This window comes from Haliaeetus albicilla, chromosome 12, assembly GCF_947461875.1.
Source record: "Haliaeetus albicilla chromosome 12, bHalAlb1.1, whole genome shotgun sequence".
NCBI lineage: Eukaryota > Metazoa > Chordata > Aves > Accipitriformes > Accipitridae > Haliaeetus > Haliaeetus albicilla.
Window position 1 is genome coordinate 16946958 of NC_091494.1, and position 17404 is coordinate 16964361.

Below are 17404 nucleotides of genomic sequence, written 5' to 3' on the forward strand. Positions count from 1 at the left end.
AGTCAGTCTGTCGCGTGGGGCTGCCACGCGGCCCTAGGGCGGCACGCGCTGCCACCGCGCCCGCGCGTGCCGTCACCAAGCGCCCCTAGCAACCGCGCCGCGCCGAAAAGCACCTTCCCGGGCACACTCTTCCGGCTCTCTCCCCCCCCCCCCCCGCGGCGGCCGAAGCCCGACACTTTCGTTCCGGGGCCTGTGAGGGCCGCGGAAGAGCCGGGCGGCCCTCCGCGGCGAGCGCGGGCCCGCGGAGGGGCTGGAGCCGAGGGAGCGGGTGAGGAACGGAGCGGGGCGGAGCTCCTCGCCCCACCGCGACGGCGTCGAGGCCACGGGGGTCGGAGAGAGAAGGGAGCACGGCGCGGAGGCAGCCCATCTCCGGGGCAGGCGGCCGCGACGGGGCTGGCGGGGGCCTCGGGGCCGTGCGCGGGGCGGCCTGGTAGCTCTCTGCGCGGTATGGGGCGGCCCTAGACCGCCGCCGTGGCCGCCGGCTAGGCCGGCCCGCGGTAGGCGGCGGCCTTCTGCCCTCAGCGGCCTTCTGCCCTCAGCGGCCTTGGCGTCCCTGCGGTGGCAGGCGCCGTTCAGTCAGGCCGCGAGAGCAGAACCGCTCTGCGATTTGCCGTGAGACACCACAGCAGCGGCGGCCTGCGCCCCGCAGAGCTCCGTTGCGTTTCCTGCGGCCTGCTTTCTGCTGCCCCGGGACTTTCTCGCCACAGAAAGGCCCAGTCCCGTCAAGTGCCGCAGCGCGCCCTCCCCCTGGCTGGCGGCTGCGGGGGTCGCCTGCCTCCTGGGAAGCGGTTACCGCCGCGGGCTGAGGAGGCAGCAGCAGGCAGCAGCAGGCATTGGTGAGCAAGAGATGGGCGAGCTCACGCGGCCGTAACCGTGCTTTCTGGCACTTCATGAAATCTACACAAAACCCCTATGTCCTGAACTGAGGTTTTAAGTTGTCTTAGAAGGGCAGTTGGAATGTGGAGGGTACGCTCCAGCGGCAGTGGTTTATCTGGGTTTTTCAGTTAGGTATAGATGGAGTTGTTATTTACGGTCTTAAATTTTTATGTCTTGAGATTTGGATCTTACAAGTCGTGTAAACTCGATTGCTGTCTTTTTTTTAAAAGTATACTGTAAGTATACTGCTGTAACTTGGTGGACAGCTATTATTTTGAGACAACAAAGGTTTTCCTGTGCCATTGGAGCAGCATATCTCTTGTCAGTATCAATAACGAAAGTGCTTTGGGGTGTCACAGTTGAACACCACAGTGCCATAAGACATTATACTGAAAAGAGTCAGTTTGCAGGCTGGGAATGCATGTCAAATTACAGGGCCTCTCGCCCTCTCTGCTGCTTGAGGAGACTTGATAATAGTACGGGTTAGTCTCAGATGTTGGGTGCATTTGCTTTATCTCGGAGATATTTAAAAGTAAATTGCACTATAAAATTTGTATAGATATTTGATTTTGTGTTTATTTGAATGGACGTCCCTGACCTTTCCAAAGTTAGAGCCTGTCAGCAGGGGAGGGGAAGGTATCATAGCATGCATGAGTATTTAATTTTACCAGAAAATAACAACTACTTTTTCTGGGATTAATTTTAAATTTTTATTGGAAAGTTAGCAGAGTGTTTTGTTTTTGTTATTTTTCAATTAAATTACACTTGCTTTTATTTAAACACTTAATTTTGGATCACATCTCAGGAATTATTGTTTGTTTGGTTTTGTTAAACATGACTGTTTTGTTACATCATTTCACAAGTGTGATCCCTGACATGAAAAAGTAAACCTAAATTAGCTGAAAGTAAACACTGAGAATGACTTTTTCGTTTTAAATGATGCAGCACAGAGTGCAAAAGGCAGTTTATGACTACTGCAGGCTGTGAGGCTCCTGACTGTGGGCTGCTTTGAAGACCCTGAGTGATCTAGTCAGAAGGGTTTCACTAAAACTGTCACTGTGAATATGAACCTCTGCACACAGCAGTACAAATTCTGTCTGGTTCAGGTATGGACATACAGTCATGTTTCTGATACGTTAGCCAGAGTACACAGTGAAAATTTTATGCCAGCTGCAGAGGGTGAGACGTGTGTCCTGAAGAAAACCTGAAAAAAATCCATCAATGTTACTAAATAAATCCAAGCTTGCAGAGTGAGTCTAGACTAGGTCAGCACTTACTATCTTGTCTATGGAGCACCAAAGCTGTGTTTTAGTTCTTGAGACTAATTTTTCAGCCTCAAGCCTTGCTCCTGGAAGACTTCTTTTATCTCACAAAGTTCTGTCAACAGGGATTTCATTCAGGTAGTTTCGTTTGCCCACACACAATAAATTTCAGGATGGAGATCTAAATTTGTACAATTGACTTTTCTCTTATGGATTTGTCCTGTAGACATTTAATTCATTGTCAGTAGTCATGGTGAGGACTAATGGGACTGCTCATCCAGGTAAATAGTGTCTACCAGTGTTTTCACAAGCTTTTAGACACTGATCCTACCAATAGAAAAAAAATATAATTCTGCACGAGTTAAGTGAGTGGGATAACTTATCTGAATAAAATGGTGGATGTGCATATGTGTGCATTAAGGATACAGATCTCAAGTTCTTCCTAGATGTTTATCTCATGCTCTCGTGAAATCTATTTGGAGTTCTTGGTGCTATAACAACTGAATCAGATTATTTTATTATTCTTTCTGTTACAGGAAATACCTTCTTTAATGAGTATTTTTTTGCTAAATAGGATCATACAGAATCACATCCAATAAATTAGTTCATAGTATGTTGGATTTCTACTTAACAGCCTACAACATATTGTCTGTTTCAGCTAACCATGTCTTTAAATTCATCTACGCTTTTAAATGAAGAAAACTCTCAAGGACCAAAAAGAAATCCTGAATGTTTGGAAAGTCTAGAGTTGCAGACTCCATCATCGTTTCAAGAAAACCCACTTCAACAATTACAGTTAGCATCGCAGGAAGTGCTTGAAAAAGCAAAAAAGAGCGGGAGATCAAAATGCCCCAGATGCAGTAGTTCAAGGATGTTTTATTGTTATACATGCTTTGTTCCTGTTGAAACTGTCCCTACCAAAGAAATTCCGACTGTGAAGGTTAATATTTCTTATGGATTTTTTGTAATATTCTTGTGCCTTTTAGTTACTGGGGACAGGGAACAAACAGTCTGTCTGTGACAATTTCTTTTCTGATTCATTCTTTACGGATGTTCATCTTTAACACCGCTATAAGTATGAATAAACTATAGTTAGATAAAATTATTGCTCTTACTTGAGGAATTACACATACAAACACTGACAGTGTTTCAGTCCTCACATAAACATTTATGTATGTACTAGATGAGAAGATAAGCTGAAGTCACTCAGCTTCTCAAGCAAATGATATGTTTTCACTTAGTTCTTAAAAGTTTCTATGCAGTGCTCTTACCTTCATTCTTCAGTTTCTAAGAATTCTGGCCAGAACAGAGTATATTGTAAACAAAAAATATGATTTGTCTATAACCAAGAATGAATTTTACATAAAGTAAGCATGAGCTAAAAGGCATTCCTAAATGTCATGGCTGTATAATTCAGATAACCACTCTTAAAATATAAATAAAGAATAAAAAGTGTAATGCCTTTCAGCTAAAATATTTAGAGAAACCATCAAAGAGGAGTAAGCCGTTTTGCAAAATCACCTAGGAACTAAAATGCAATTTGAAGACACTCTGTAATTTGAAAGCATCGTGAAAATACTGTAGAAATACTTTGGAAATTTGACCTAGTGTATTCAGGTGTATTTTCATCGAACTGGCCATTTTTGCAATAGAGCAAATACCTAATACATATTAGTATTCATATTTAGGGCCATTATATTGCTCAAATTAAGACCACATCTTATTTATCTTACTGATACTATTTCTAGAGTTTTTTACCACACTACTACTGCAGCATTCCAAATTGCATTCATTGCATACTTAGGTATTTATATGAACTGAAAGAATGTAACAGGTGCTTCTTGTCGCCTGTCTCTAGTTTAGTTCTAAACCTATTAAAAAAATTGTCAAAAATTGTCAAATATGTCTTAATTACATGCCCATGGGGATTTCTCCTGGATTTTGCACAGATTTTTGTACCCATATATATGATCATAACTATTGCTTGTTTCCTTTTTTTTTTTCTTTCTTACTGTAGTTACCTTTGAAGATTGACATTATTAAACACCCAAATGAAACAGATGGCAAAAGCACTGCTGTGCACGCTAAGCTCTTGGCACCTGATGATGTTACAATTTATAAATACCCTTGCATTCCAGAATATGAAGAAAAAAGACATGAAGTAAGAAATTCTGTATAGATAGCTGGGCTTTGTGCTGGAGAGATGCAGAGGTATCTGCTGTACTTCCTCCTGTAGTGGTACTGCACTCTGCTGGGAGGGAGTGGGAGGAAAGCATTATTCTATTAATCCACTCCACTCCATCTTGCACTTTCTCAAAGCTTGGGCCTACAAATATACAGTGATTTTGGACCATCCTCCAAAGTTTAGAAAAACTGTAGCACCATCTAACCACCCTGAATTTCCTATATTCAGCACCACAGATAATGGATAATTTGAGTCATTGTGTACTGTAAGAAATATTTTGCCAAAACATATGAAAGTATTCAACATACAGCAAGTTAAACAGCAGTTCGGTGTTGTGCTCATCATATTCAGCAGCTGCAGTATTTAAACTTAAAATTTTAAACTTTGCTGTTACAGAGAAAACCTACTAAAATGCAACTATTGTCTATCACAGTCAGCACAGAGCCTGAAAAAGCCTTCTTTTTATATGCTCATTTAAATGATGTGATTAATCTGAAATCTAATATTTACACATTTGATGTCATAATTAACACTTTTCATTATTGTTTGACTACATGAAGAGGAAGATAATATACATATCTGATAGAGATGTTATTTTCTTCAGGAAATGAGCCATCAAGGAAAGCATAGGTGGCAAAGAGGCAGGAAGCTGAAAAAAGCAGAAAGAGGAACAGGGAAGGCAGGCAAAAGTGGGAAGAGATTGTAGTGACTTTGTGTTGTCCAGGCTTTCCAAGTCACAGATTCTGAATGCTGCAAAAAGATACTGAAAAAATACTAAATAGGGCCATCACTGGTATTTTTCATTTAAGATATTCATGGGACCTGCAGTAGATGTAAGGGCAGAAGAGAGTATTTCTTCTGGTCTAAAATTTGTGAACAAAATTAGAAACTATTCTTCATGGCCTTCCTGCCCCATATACTGCAATGACAAGTGAAATCTGAACTTTCTCAGGGCTGACACCATTGTCTTGGCTGAAAAAAGTTTTTTTTACAGAATTATTAGAGTTAGTAGTAGAGGTGTGGAGGTGACATGTAGTTAAAGATCTCTAATAAAGTGTCTTTATTCATTATTTTAACATAGTCTTTTATCCTTTTAGACAATAGAATATTTTTTAAGAAATGCTTTTTTGTCATGTCCTGACTTAACATGTTTGTGGGAGGGGATAGAAAATTTCTGTTTTTTAATGAAACAATTCCTGGTGTTTTATTAGATTCTGTTGACAGTCAGATTTCTTTCTTTTCTTCGTTTAGATAGCGCTTATATTTCCTGGCCCTGATTCAGTTTCAGTAAAAGATATTGCTTTCCATCTCCAAAAGTACACTAAGAAAAGCGTTTGTGATAACGACAATGACTGTTCCGGAGAGCCATGCCTTAAGCAAGCAAAAATAGAACCTAAAGAAGAAAAAAATCTAAACGAATGCATCTCAAGCAACAGGAGTGAAGGCACTAGACTGAAGAAAATAATATTTATTGACAGTACCTGGAATCAAACTAACAAAATAATAACTGATGAACGACTTCAAGGTAAAAAAAAAAAAGTTGATATTGAGATGTTATTGCTACAGGAATGATTAAGGGAAATATATGTCTATATAACAGACCTGAGCATGATATAAGTGTATACCTAATCCTATATCTTGAGTATACATGAAAGATTCAACAGCCTATTTCAGTGCTGTAGAAGACTTCCTGAGCCAAAGACTCCATTACTTTTCATGTCATATAATGTGTTTTGCAAAATGGTAAGGCTAGTATTAAGAAAGCATTTACGTTTATTTCTCCCACCTCTCTATTGGAATAAATTTCCTCAATCTCACAGAATGGAAGCTGTCATGTTAGACAATAGAACAGTAGTTTGAATGACCTCTGAAGGAAGCCAGAAAGATTTCCTTTGCAGGTGGCTATCTGTTTTTTTCAGGAGACCCAGGGGACCATTTTTGTACATGCTAGTAGCAGACAGGCCACTAGAAGGTGAACGAGGGATCTAGGAGATTCAGCACAAATATGTCATGGCTTGGTTTCTTTTTCTAGTAAAGTTCTTTGTTTCATGGTCGTTTCAGTGACCTCACTAATTTCAAGACAAAAGGGGAATGCCTCCTTGCCCTCCACACCTTCCCATCTCTGAAAGCAAAAACTTGTAACTCTGCAAAGGTTTTTTATCTTAGGTTCATTACAAGAAGTTTACATTTAAGTATTCTAAATAAAACCATAAAAGATAAAACAATTTAGCAACAGCATTTCATTTCCTTTGAAATAAATAGGAATTTGAAAATACTTTCATTAGTGAAAAAGGTGCACTTAGCTGGGACGCAGCTTATCAAGTTTATATGTAATATATATAAATGCTTACTCATGCCTCCTTTGCACTGGACCCTACAGGATGTTTCACAGACTTCTTACATGCAAGATGAATGTTGCCTTGGTATCTATCTAGTCAGTTTATTAAAGAATCCCACATGTTAGTATAATGTATTGGCTAATTAAAATCCTGTTACTAAGTATTTAGTTTAACACAAAACATACTCTATCAAATAAATTGAAGTATTACTGGAAAGATTAGAGTAATTGCATGTTGCAAGTTACTGTAAAGCATATGGAACTTATTTTAAAAGGATGAATTTAAGAAAAGTAACAGGCAGCCAGGGGAACTGAAGATTTCCATGGAAGCTTATGCAGTATATCATTAAAAAATTAATGATTGGTGTTAATTTGGAGCTCTTAAAGAATGATTTCCAGTTACCCCATGTGAATGCTGATCTGGTGGACTGTTCCCTCTTTTCTGGAACTTCATCTCTGTTCCAGCTGTATTCCAGTCCTCTGTTTCCCTGAGCACCTTACAGGATTGCTGTAAGGTGTGACTAGTGTCATGCAAGTCACTCTTATCCACACCCAGGGGAGAATGTTACCCACCATACAGCAGGTATAAGTGTGCACAACCCATGCATTCATTGCTTTCCTTAGCGCCCGTCATAGCAGATGTAAGTTGCATTAATATTCCTTTTAAAGATTGCAGTTTTGACTTGCAGGATGAATGGGGCAGAGTTTCCTTAGGCGTAAACTGATGGAGTTTTTGTGTTGTACACACATGAAAAAATAGAGAACTGTTGTCATTTTTCAATTCAGCTACAAATGAAGTCATCATCCAACAAAATATTCCTCATATATTAAAGTTCAAAAAGGAGTGTTCATAATTCCAACTAAAAAGTAATTGCTGTACTTATTCAGAAAGATTAAGTTTCAAGAAATACAGGATGGAAACATTAACAAAGCCAAGAAAATGTAAAGAAAAGCCTTGTGTTTTGTAAGCCTGCATTTATATAGAGAGTAAATCTAGCTAATTGTACTGCAAGAGAAAGCAAATGAGTACATCAATCTTAAAAAAAAAAAAAGCCAAGAAAACTTGGACAAAAAATACTTAGATATCTTCTTGGAAAAGTGGTGTAATACATTGTTAGAAAGCAAAACTAAATCACTTGTGTTAAAGACAGGAAATATTTGAAAGTTGGTAATGTCTAGGATTGATTACTTCATTAAAAGCAATCACTAGATTAGAAAGGAAACAGTTGCATCTAATGTTAATGATTACTTTTTCATATGAGTGATGAAGCTTATTGTCAGCATCAAGATGGTGGTTAAAGAAACAGATTGCTTTGGTATTTTTTTCTGTAAGTTTGATCCACTTTGTATTAGCCAGATGTCTTACTTTATTAGCTTAGTGGATCTCCCAGTTCACTATACAAACTACAGGGATGAAGAGGCGATGGAAGACTCAGAGTAAGCAACAGGCTTCAGCCTGTGTGTAAATTTTACAACTTACATCTTGTTGATAAGAACTTGGCATCTCTAGATGTAACATCAGTGACCAAACATGATTAATATAGGATCCTACAGGTCTGAGCATTCGATTATTATAGTGGAGGGAACACAGGGACTGTGCTGTCATAATAGGATGTAGCATATCAGGAAAAAAACCAGAGGCTTTAAGGAAAGGTGGGAGATCTCTCTGAAAGGTATTGTCTGCTGTAAGACACATACACAGAATAACTTTTGTAAGGGAAAGTTGGTTACGTTACCTAGGCAGATTTAAATGTAGCTGTATTTCCACTTTTCTTGATCTCAGATTCACAGAAACATTTATTTCTAATGAGCTCAAAGTATGTGGATGCTAAAAAAGCAAAACCAACATGTTGATTTCCTTAGTATTTTAGGCTTTCATATGAACAATCAGTATTTGTAATAAAATATTACCTTTGGTTGTATGCATATAGATACAGTACAGATGATAGAAACATGCTCAGTAAACTGTAACCCTTAACCCCCTCTAATTTTTTTTATTAAAAAACTCCTAAAATTCTGTGTTTGCAATTAACTGATCCTGTATTTGTGGTAAGCTCAGTAGTGTCAGTGGTCATGCCTTCAATGAACTTTTGTTCGTATTCAAACTACAGAGGTGGGAGTTGACAGTGGAGGAATCGTCCCCTAAATTTAGTTCACTGCTGTTAGGGTGGAAATATCACTGAATTTGATGAAAGTTTTCACTTTGGTTAGGGCTGAGAACTCAAGTATTGAAACCTCTTGAGGGAAACAAGCTTAATGCAGTTTCCGATTACTATTTTGAATACACATGTATGAGATTATTAGAGGTAATAGTTAGACTATGTAATTTTGAATTTTTGGTTCTAAAATGCCAGCAATAAAATTTAAATTCAGTGATGGAATCTCCTGTTCAGTTTTTTAAATAATGCTGTAGAAGAGGTCTCTTTTACTATGCAAGATATCATACATTGCTAACTGCAAAGTAAACAACTAAATCCATCTTGCAGTTACACTAGAAAGAATTAAACGTAGTTTGAAGGTTAAAAGTATGGAATTAAAAATGCTTGTCTATAAGCCAGTTTGCACTCCTGAATTTGGACCTTACTGGATCTTCTCTGTCCAAACTTCTCTGTCCATAACTTCCAAGCAATTCTTAAACCATATTATAATTTATACTATTACTTGTACTAAACCATCCCATGACACACACTTAGTATCCAATTTTCACATTTAGAAAAAGATAATTTTACAACTTGATCCTAGTTGTTGACAGGTATATACACTATTCTTTATAGTCCAACTGTCCATCGTGTTTACAAAGTGATTACACATGAAGGTGGTTTTCATTTTGAGTAGTTTGTGGATCTTAAGGAACATAAAAACCAAGATACATGTTTAAAATTCATCTGAATAATAAAACAGTTACAGAGACTATAGTAGATAAAAGATTTTCATGTGCCATATAGAGACCAAATTTCTTTCTTTCATCTCAAGTGGGAATGCTTTTAGTTTCTAATAAAATTAATGACCAGATTCTGTCGTACTTACTCCTGAGTAATCCCAGTGATATTTCAGTTACTTAACAAGCATAAATCTTAGCAAATATTCCTCAGTTCAGCAAAACTAACAGTCTGAGGGATTCTGTTTTACACTTGAAAGGTATTAGCTTTACAAAAGATGAAGTTTATTAATCATGTTATGAACACTGCTGAGTCTTTGTAGGTATGGGTTTCACTCTTCGCATCTGAAGACACCCTGCAGTTTACTGAGGACTGTGAGGCTGTACGAATGAAGGCATAACCTATAAGTTTTAATTGCAAATATGAGGATTGTAACCTAGAACTTACAGCGCTTTTTCATCAAATTTCGAAGTGGTCTACAAAGGAGGATAAAATTATTGCCTCCATTTTACAAATAAAAAAAAGGAGGTACAGAAAGAGAAATTATTTGCATGCAGGCATCTAACAGGCTAGCAGCAAAGTCAGAAAACAAAACTAAAGACTTGTTTGGCATCCCATCCACCAATCCACATTGTCTAATCTATGTCATCTGTTTTTTCTTGACAGGGTTGCTGCAAATTGAGTTGAAGACAAGGAAAACTTGCTTCTGGCGTCATCAGAAGGGAAAGCCAGATACATACCTTTCCACAATAGAAGCAATTTATTATTTCCTTGTGGACTATCATCAGGAGATTTTGAAAGAGAATTACAAAGGACAATATGATAATCTGCTTTTTTTCTTTTCATTTATGTACACATTGATTAAAAATGCCAAGTGTTGTGCAGGAAAAGAGTAAGATGTCTGTCTATAGGTACATAACAGTACATTTTATTGTTTCTTTTGTAACGATAACCTGCACAAACATAACTATTTTAATCTAACTGAAATCTGGAAATAGATTGTACTCTTAATAATGGCTACAGTGTTTGTCCAAAAGTAAGCTGCAGACTTCATGTCCTGCACACTTGAGGTTGTAGAACTCAGATGAGCAGTCTGATTAGAATTACTTACTGAAAACAGTTATGCTTTGCTAAATATTGCTGTGTTTGAACCTAGAGACCTGATATGCTCATCACAGTGAGATTATTTCCTGAGGTGGGGATAGGACTTGGCCCCTCTTGCCATAAGGAATGATCTCTCTAACCATAAAAAGGAATTAGCATGCTAGCTTTCTACTATTTTTAATACTTTGTTTCAGGTATTTTGTTTGTGTTTTACTGAGTGATACTGATTTCACTTTCATGACATCAAAAGCTTACTGAAATTATTGGGATGGTATTTAATTTGTGGGGTGGAGAGGTGCGCCAATACAAAATGAAAGACCACATTAGTTAAGTGAATAGAATTAAATTATGTACTTTCAAGATTAATTCTGGAAAATTGTCCTAGTAATAGAAAAGAGCAATCTCTTTAAACATCATTATACATTGCATGATGTCTATAGTACCATTCACATACTGTTACATTAAGATGATTCTCAACTTCTTGGATAATTTTAGACTTCAAACAAATCAATTTAGTTAAGATTTTATTATTATTATGTAATATCATTATTATTTTGGGGAACACTAACTTAACAAATGTCACTATGGTGTATCACAGACAGTAAAATTTTGTAGAAGCCACATACTTGTATTCTAAGCAGCAGAAAGGGCTCATTGTACTGTAGGAGTTGTCTGAAAATGTAGATCTTTTTGCAGGACCTAAGACAAAGTAATTTGCAGAGAGAAGAAATAGGGAAGATGGTGGTTCCAACCACAACATTTCTGACAAGACTTCCTTAAATTAGGCAGACTATGAATCTGCTGCGTTTTTTCTTTTCCAGTAATAATGCAAATATGAACAGCATAAATAAGACTTTGTCTATGCTGATGAAATTTTTGCTGGTATGTGTAGCACTGCTGGCAGAGTCATCACATGTGAATGTAATTATACAAGTGTGACTTTGCCAAGCTATACCAGTACAGCTAATGCTAACAGAGGTAATAGACCTAAGCTATATCTTTACAAGCAAGAGTTATACAAATATATTCTTAGCATACGAGGATGTTCTCACAGAAAAATTCACGTTTGTAAAAATTATAGTCTTAAGGTAGAAAAACTTTCACTAGAGGTACAATGTAAGATGGGTAAATATTTCTGAATATTCTCAGAAGTGTGTTACTTAAGAAAAAAAACTAAATCTTGTCAAAGTGACGCAGATTGAAAAATTATAATAGATTTTTTTTTAACAAAAATTCTGAAGTTTTTGTTGTATATTTTCCTTAAAAAAAACCTGCCTAAATTATCACCTGTAGCATACTCTCCAGGAGGGCACTCTCACACCCTGGTGAACATAGAAACAGTGCCTTGAAAAATACTTCAAGAAAATCTTTTTACGTTTACTCAGCAGTCCATACAGGCTCAAACAACTGATTTGTACTATGTTTTTTAATGCTTTAAGATATTGAAATCAAAGTTAATAGTGCTTAAAACACAAGATACAAATACACTCTCTCTGCAAGTCTTATCTTCAGATTTGTATGCTTATTTGCACAAGTGAATGCATACAAAAATGCATTTCAGTGGACAACCAAAACATCTCCATTTGCAAGAAGAAATGCTAGTTAAGGTACAGGAGTGCACATGAAGTGTGCATGAACTATAACAGCACTACAAGAAACACAGGCTTGAAGTCAGAATGAGAAAAATCATTTTTAAATATATATTTTTATTGAGTTCATGTGCCAGGCAGTGAGAAAAATCAGCAGTCATATCTCAGTGCTATTGAAACAACACATTTCTTATTCATTTGGTTCTTATTGCTATTGAGGGGTTATTTGGGCTTTTTACAATGATTAATGCTATTTCCTTTGGTATGAATTTTGATAGTCTTTTGACGTTTCCATCTGTTCTTGTATTTCTTAAAGATTATTGTGTGATTTTAAAAAAATATTACAAGTATAATAACTCAAGAAGGAAACTTTCACCCACTTTAAACAAACAAAAATAAAATGAACCCACTGACCTAATGTTTTACAAGAACCAGAGAGAAAAATCGAGGGGGGGGGGGGGGGCAGTTACTTCCAAGACATATTTCCCTGAAAACATGTTTTTTTATTTAAGAAGCAGAGGTCAGATAAAAGCTTGTATAAGCTGTTCTTTGTTACTTTTGGAAAATAGTTTCATAAGGTTAAAAATGGTTTCCAAATTTAAGTTTTGTGTACCTCACTTTATTTGAACAATGGGAATTAAGAATCTATTCCAAAAGTAGATTAGTTTTAATTCTCAGGTGAAATCAATGTACAGAAAAGATTTTAAATCTGGAACACTGTGTCCAGGAATTGGGTTCAGATTTTTTTTCTTTGAGTGCAACCTAAGTGTAATGCAAGAGTCATTCTTATACCAAGTGACAGAGGCACATCTAATATCTGTAATTAATTATGGTCTGTTGATATTCCTGCGATAACCTTTTATGAAGGCAGGAAGGAGGTTATTGTCACTTCTGATACAAATCTTTTCTCTTTGAGCAGGAGATACAGTTTCCACTTCTTTCCCATCTCCTGCTCTCCCCTCTGTAAAAATATTTTAAGCCCTCTATTTAATTTCAGTACTGGTATAAGAAGCCAAACCAACCAAGTCATCCACCTCATGCCGAAAATGTCTCAATACTGCTGATATATTTTTGCAGCTTTGAGACTGAATAATTTTTTTTCCACCAAATGAAAGCAATCAACTGGTTAATCCTTTCAAGTGCAATTAGCAGCACTGACTTCCCTGTTCTTTAAAATGAGGGTCATGGGGAGGTAAAGGCCAGTTCTGGGCCTTTTCTTTCATATCAGAATACCCCTTCACTATCTCTTCTGTTTCCAAAAACATCAGAGAGCAAGGGGGAAAACAGGCTTCTACTTCCATTAGCAGTAACTTAAACAGCCATAAGTTAAAGGGGGAGGAAAAGGAAGAGCATCTCTATCTATCTCCTTTCACAACAGAAGACATCTGGCCTCCTGTGGGGAGGCCCCAGATAACAAAGAACCTGTCATTACAAACCTCCATGATGTGTTCAGAGAACCATTTTACCTGCAGTCTGGCTCATTCATTTCCTGCCACTGAAGCCATCTGCTTTTGCTTATTGTGGGTATTTTTGTGCTTTGTTTGGCCAGGCGCGTGAAGTGGCTTCACTTAGCATGCCTCTATGCTTGGTCAGAGGGAGTATTTAATCCTTTTCTCAAAATGAATAAGAGAGGGAGCTGCAAAAAACAATTCCTTTCCTGGAAGGTAGCACAAATGTCATCCAAGCCTAGGTTGAATAAAGGGTCATGTCAGTGCATGGGGTGAAGGTAGACTGAGATTGAAAAGAGATGGCAACTTGGAATCTACAACAAAACCTTGCAAAGTATTTGTAATCTCGCCTAATTTAAATCCTTTGCTACTGCTGCTTGCTTTTTCAGTTTGAGTCCATCTGGTTTTCCACATAGGCTTCATGAGACCCAACTGCAGAGTAATGTAGTGACCTGTTCTTGCATTTCTCTTGCACTGAGTTTCAGTATTTTGCCTGAATGCTTTAAAAATCAATCTGTCTTCATAAATGATGGTCATAGCATGCTTACAGAAAATGTAGTGTGATGTGAAAATCCATTCCACCTATCCCTATCTTCGAAAATACCAAAATACAGAGGGGGGGGGAACTTTCTGTTAGCTTCCCATCATTTACTATAACACAGTTAATACACTCCCAGGTACCATTAACTTGCGTTTCAAAGTACTCCAGAAAGCTGCGCATCAACTAAATTCATCAAACTTGTTTTGTGACACAAAATGGTAACTGCAGCAGTGTTAAAACAGGAAAGCTTTCCCACTAAGATGAAGAGATCACATGGCAGTAAGACGCTGATCTATTGACACCAGAATATGAGGTCACCCATTAAGGTACTGAACAACTCAACATAATTCCTGAACTGTTACCTCTTGTCTTGAGAGACATTATTCTAGTAAAATTCCAATGTTGTCATTAGTAAGAATGTTGATTTTGACTAGTGACACTTAGTAATACCAACATTCAAAGTAAGTGTTTATATGAAAAATTTACAACATTCTTCCTGTTCACTTGTTGGGAAAGATAACGCATTGCTGCCATTTTATGGATTCTGAAAAGAAATCAGATGCTGTAGAATTTTGAAAGTAATGTATCACATTAAAGACACTCATAGCTGTGTGGTTTCTTCACTGCCACCTGCCAGAAAAAAATTCAAATAGCTCTTGAGTCCCACAGCAAGAGGTGGGAACTACTTCTCTGATGCAAAATAGACTTTGTATTTTCACCTCACTGAAAATGGAATTTTTTGTCTAGCTTTAGCAATACTGGTGCTGTTATCACATTCAAATCAATTATGATTTTACTGCTGACTTTTCAGACCACTGGTGTTGCAATAGGATGGTTAGAAACATAGCACAGAAGAAGAGTGAACAGAAGAGGATCCTCCATACCAGTATACCCAAGATTGAGTCCTATTCAACCTGTGATCCTGTGCACTTCACTTCCCTGACCTGTAAAGTTAATTTCTGCCTCTGAATAACGTGTCTCTACATATAAAGCTGGGCCCATAAGCCAGTTGAACTCAGCATGAAATCTAAAGGCTGAGTATTGTTACTTCAAAGGTTCTGATGGTAAAATTTTCCAACAGGGATGGAAGAGCTATACAGAAGTATGTGCACATGTGTAAATATCAATGAATATATACCTTCCTCCTAGCCATAAATGCATTAGGACACAAGCCAAAGATTTTCTCCTACACTGTTTCTGTCTTAGGGAACATAAAGACAAAGAAAATCAGTTTGGTATCAGAGTTTACAAAATTAAAGAATAAACTGTTATATGTACAGAGTAAATGTATACTTTAATTAGATACAGACATATAGCTGAGCCTGTTAATGTACACAGATGAGTAGTTGACTAGGAATTAATTTGTTAAGTTTGAATGCACTATCCAGTGCATGTGCTGTATTATCTCTCCAAACAACACACTGAAAAAACAAATATTTCATACCTTTTCACCATTCTGAATATCACTGCTAATGAATCTAGTGTAGTTCCCTACTCTTGCCTCGTAAAGTATCACACTTTCTTTGCATCTCCAAGCAGCACTGCAGGACTAGATTTGTAAAGAAAAAAAAAATAAAAAAATTTAAGCACATCCACCCAGGCTTAACAGGGTATGCCAAAAGAGGCCAAAAGGGTAAACAGGTTATTCCAAAACAATTAAGAGTAAAACTGCAAAGAAAAATTCAGAGACTGTTGAACTACACAGAAATTCTGACTCCCCTGCACAGAGAAAATGCCATGGATCGTGCTCCACCATTTGTTTAGCAGAGAAGAGGAGAAAGGAGCAAGAGCACACCCACCCTGGTACTAAGGAAAATACGTTTTCATCAAATAATTGCATGCATGAGCACCTACAGTGAACATGCACATATGTGACCCTTGATGGAAAAATCGTGTTATATATAATCAACATGATGCTTTGCTGTCTTTTGATTACTTACTGGAGAATTAAAAAAAAAAAAAAAAAAAAAATCAAACCAGAGTTAGCGTTTCTCTGATGTTTTGGTTTGTTTATTAATAATATGCAATTAGTTTATAAATTCCTCAGTTCATACTAGTTTTTATTTCAATGTAATTTTATTACAAACAACAGCATGTAAACCTATTAATGTAACTGTAAATTTTATAGTATATCTTCTGTCCTACCAAAGAGATAAGACCTGGCCTTTACTCTGTGAGAATACATTTTGTGCATATGATCTGGAATAACATGTAACTTTAATAAAACAAGTTGCCCGTGAGGTAAATAACATGGATTTTTCATTTTTTGTGATGTTTTATGTCTCAGTATAATCTTCAACAGACATGCTAGCAACCATGATTGGCTATAATCTCTAGTCTTATTAATGTCTATATCTGTTAATGTCTACAAGTCCTGGTTTTAAACATACTTTAGGACTTTTGAGGCTTTCATCAATGAGTTAGCTGTTTTCCATATGGAAAACCTTACTTCTACTCAATTAAAAATTGAATTATAAAAAAACATTCCTAGGATGCACTCCATTTTGAAGTGTCTCATATAATCAGTGAGTCTTGGTTTTGGTTTTTTTTTTTATAAACCATAATATTCAAGTTTATAAACTTGAATGCCACCCTCACACTCTAAAGGTCTGCTTTAGTACAATTGCTGAAACTATTTGCTTTGGAGACAGATACTAATGAATTGAATAGAATCAGACTCTTTGTAAGTCTAAAAAAAAGTATCCATGGTGTCTTTTCTACAGAAGAACAGTACTTTGGGTTCCAGCAAAAAAGTTTGCTCAAGATGAAACTACAGACTTAATTTCAAATGTTGCTGCTAATGCTAAATAAAAGTTATGTATTTCAAATCATCATAAATGTTTTATTTCTTTCAAAAATTATTTTTGGGGCTTCAGTTTCATGACTAAATTGTTTGCCAAATGCAGCATGAATTCCAGCTGACCTGAACCTGCATTTTCTAGTGTTTAGTCTATGCAGCAGAAACATTCTATCTAGCTTTCTCTGTTCACAGGCTTCCTTTGGGCTGAATCAATGCTGCAGCATCAATTTTTTTCATACTTACAGCAGACAAGGAAGCAACTTGATACAGCTTCAATTTTCAGAAACATCATGTAAAGCACCTCAGTCTACTTGAAGCAGTTGGATTACGCTACTTCCTCTTTTAACCTCACACATGTCTAAGTCTGTTTAGAATATTGGCT

The 17404-nt window shown here is 37.2% G+C and overlaps 1 protein-coding gene across 3 annotated transcripts; it reads left to right on the forward strand.

Moving 5' to 3' along the window:
* The first annotated feature begins 2 nt into the window (after nt 1–2).
* DTWD1 (DTW domain containing 1) lies at nt 3–16477 on the forward strand. Of its 3 annotated transcripts, XM_069798307.1 has the most exons (6): nt 3–268; nt 1822–1982; nt 2797–3078; nt 4156–4299; nt 5575–5848; nt 10207–16477. In XM_069798307.1, the coding sequence occupies exons 2-6, from the start codon at nt 1941–1943 to the stop codon at nt 10434–10436; spliced, it is 972 nt and encodes a 323-aa protein (XP_069654408.1). In that variant the 5' UTR covers nt 3–268; nt 1822–1940; the 3' UTR covers nt 10437–16477. The 3 variants fall into 3 exon arrangements, with proteins under 3 accessions (XP_069654408.1, XP_069654410.1, XP_069654409.1); XM_069798309.1 differs by lacking the exon at nt 1822–1982 and having other exon boundaries at nt 4–268; XM_069798308.1 differs by lacking the exons at nt 3–268; nt 1822–1982 and adding an exon at nt 2387–2419.
* Nucleotides 16478–17404: the final 927 nt, after the last annotated feature.

Bases quoted from the DNA above. Each gene is read 5' to 3' on its own strand.
- DTWD1 (XM_069798307.1), top strand. From the start codon at position 1,941: ATGAACCTCTGCACACAGCAGTACAAATTCTGTCTGGTTCAG. The intron at 4,300-5,574 runs GTAAGAAATTCT...TTCTTCGTTTAG, and splicing joins ATGAAGAAAAAAGACATGAA to ATAGCGCTTATATTTCCTGG. The intron at 5,849-10,206 runs GTAAAAAAAAAA...TTTTCTTGACAG, and splicing joins AACTGATGAACGACTTCAAG to GGTTGCTGCAAATTGAGTTG.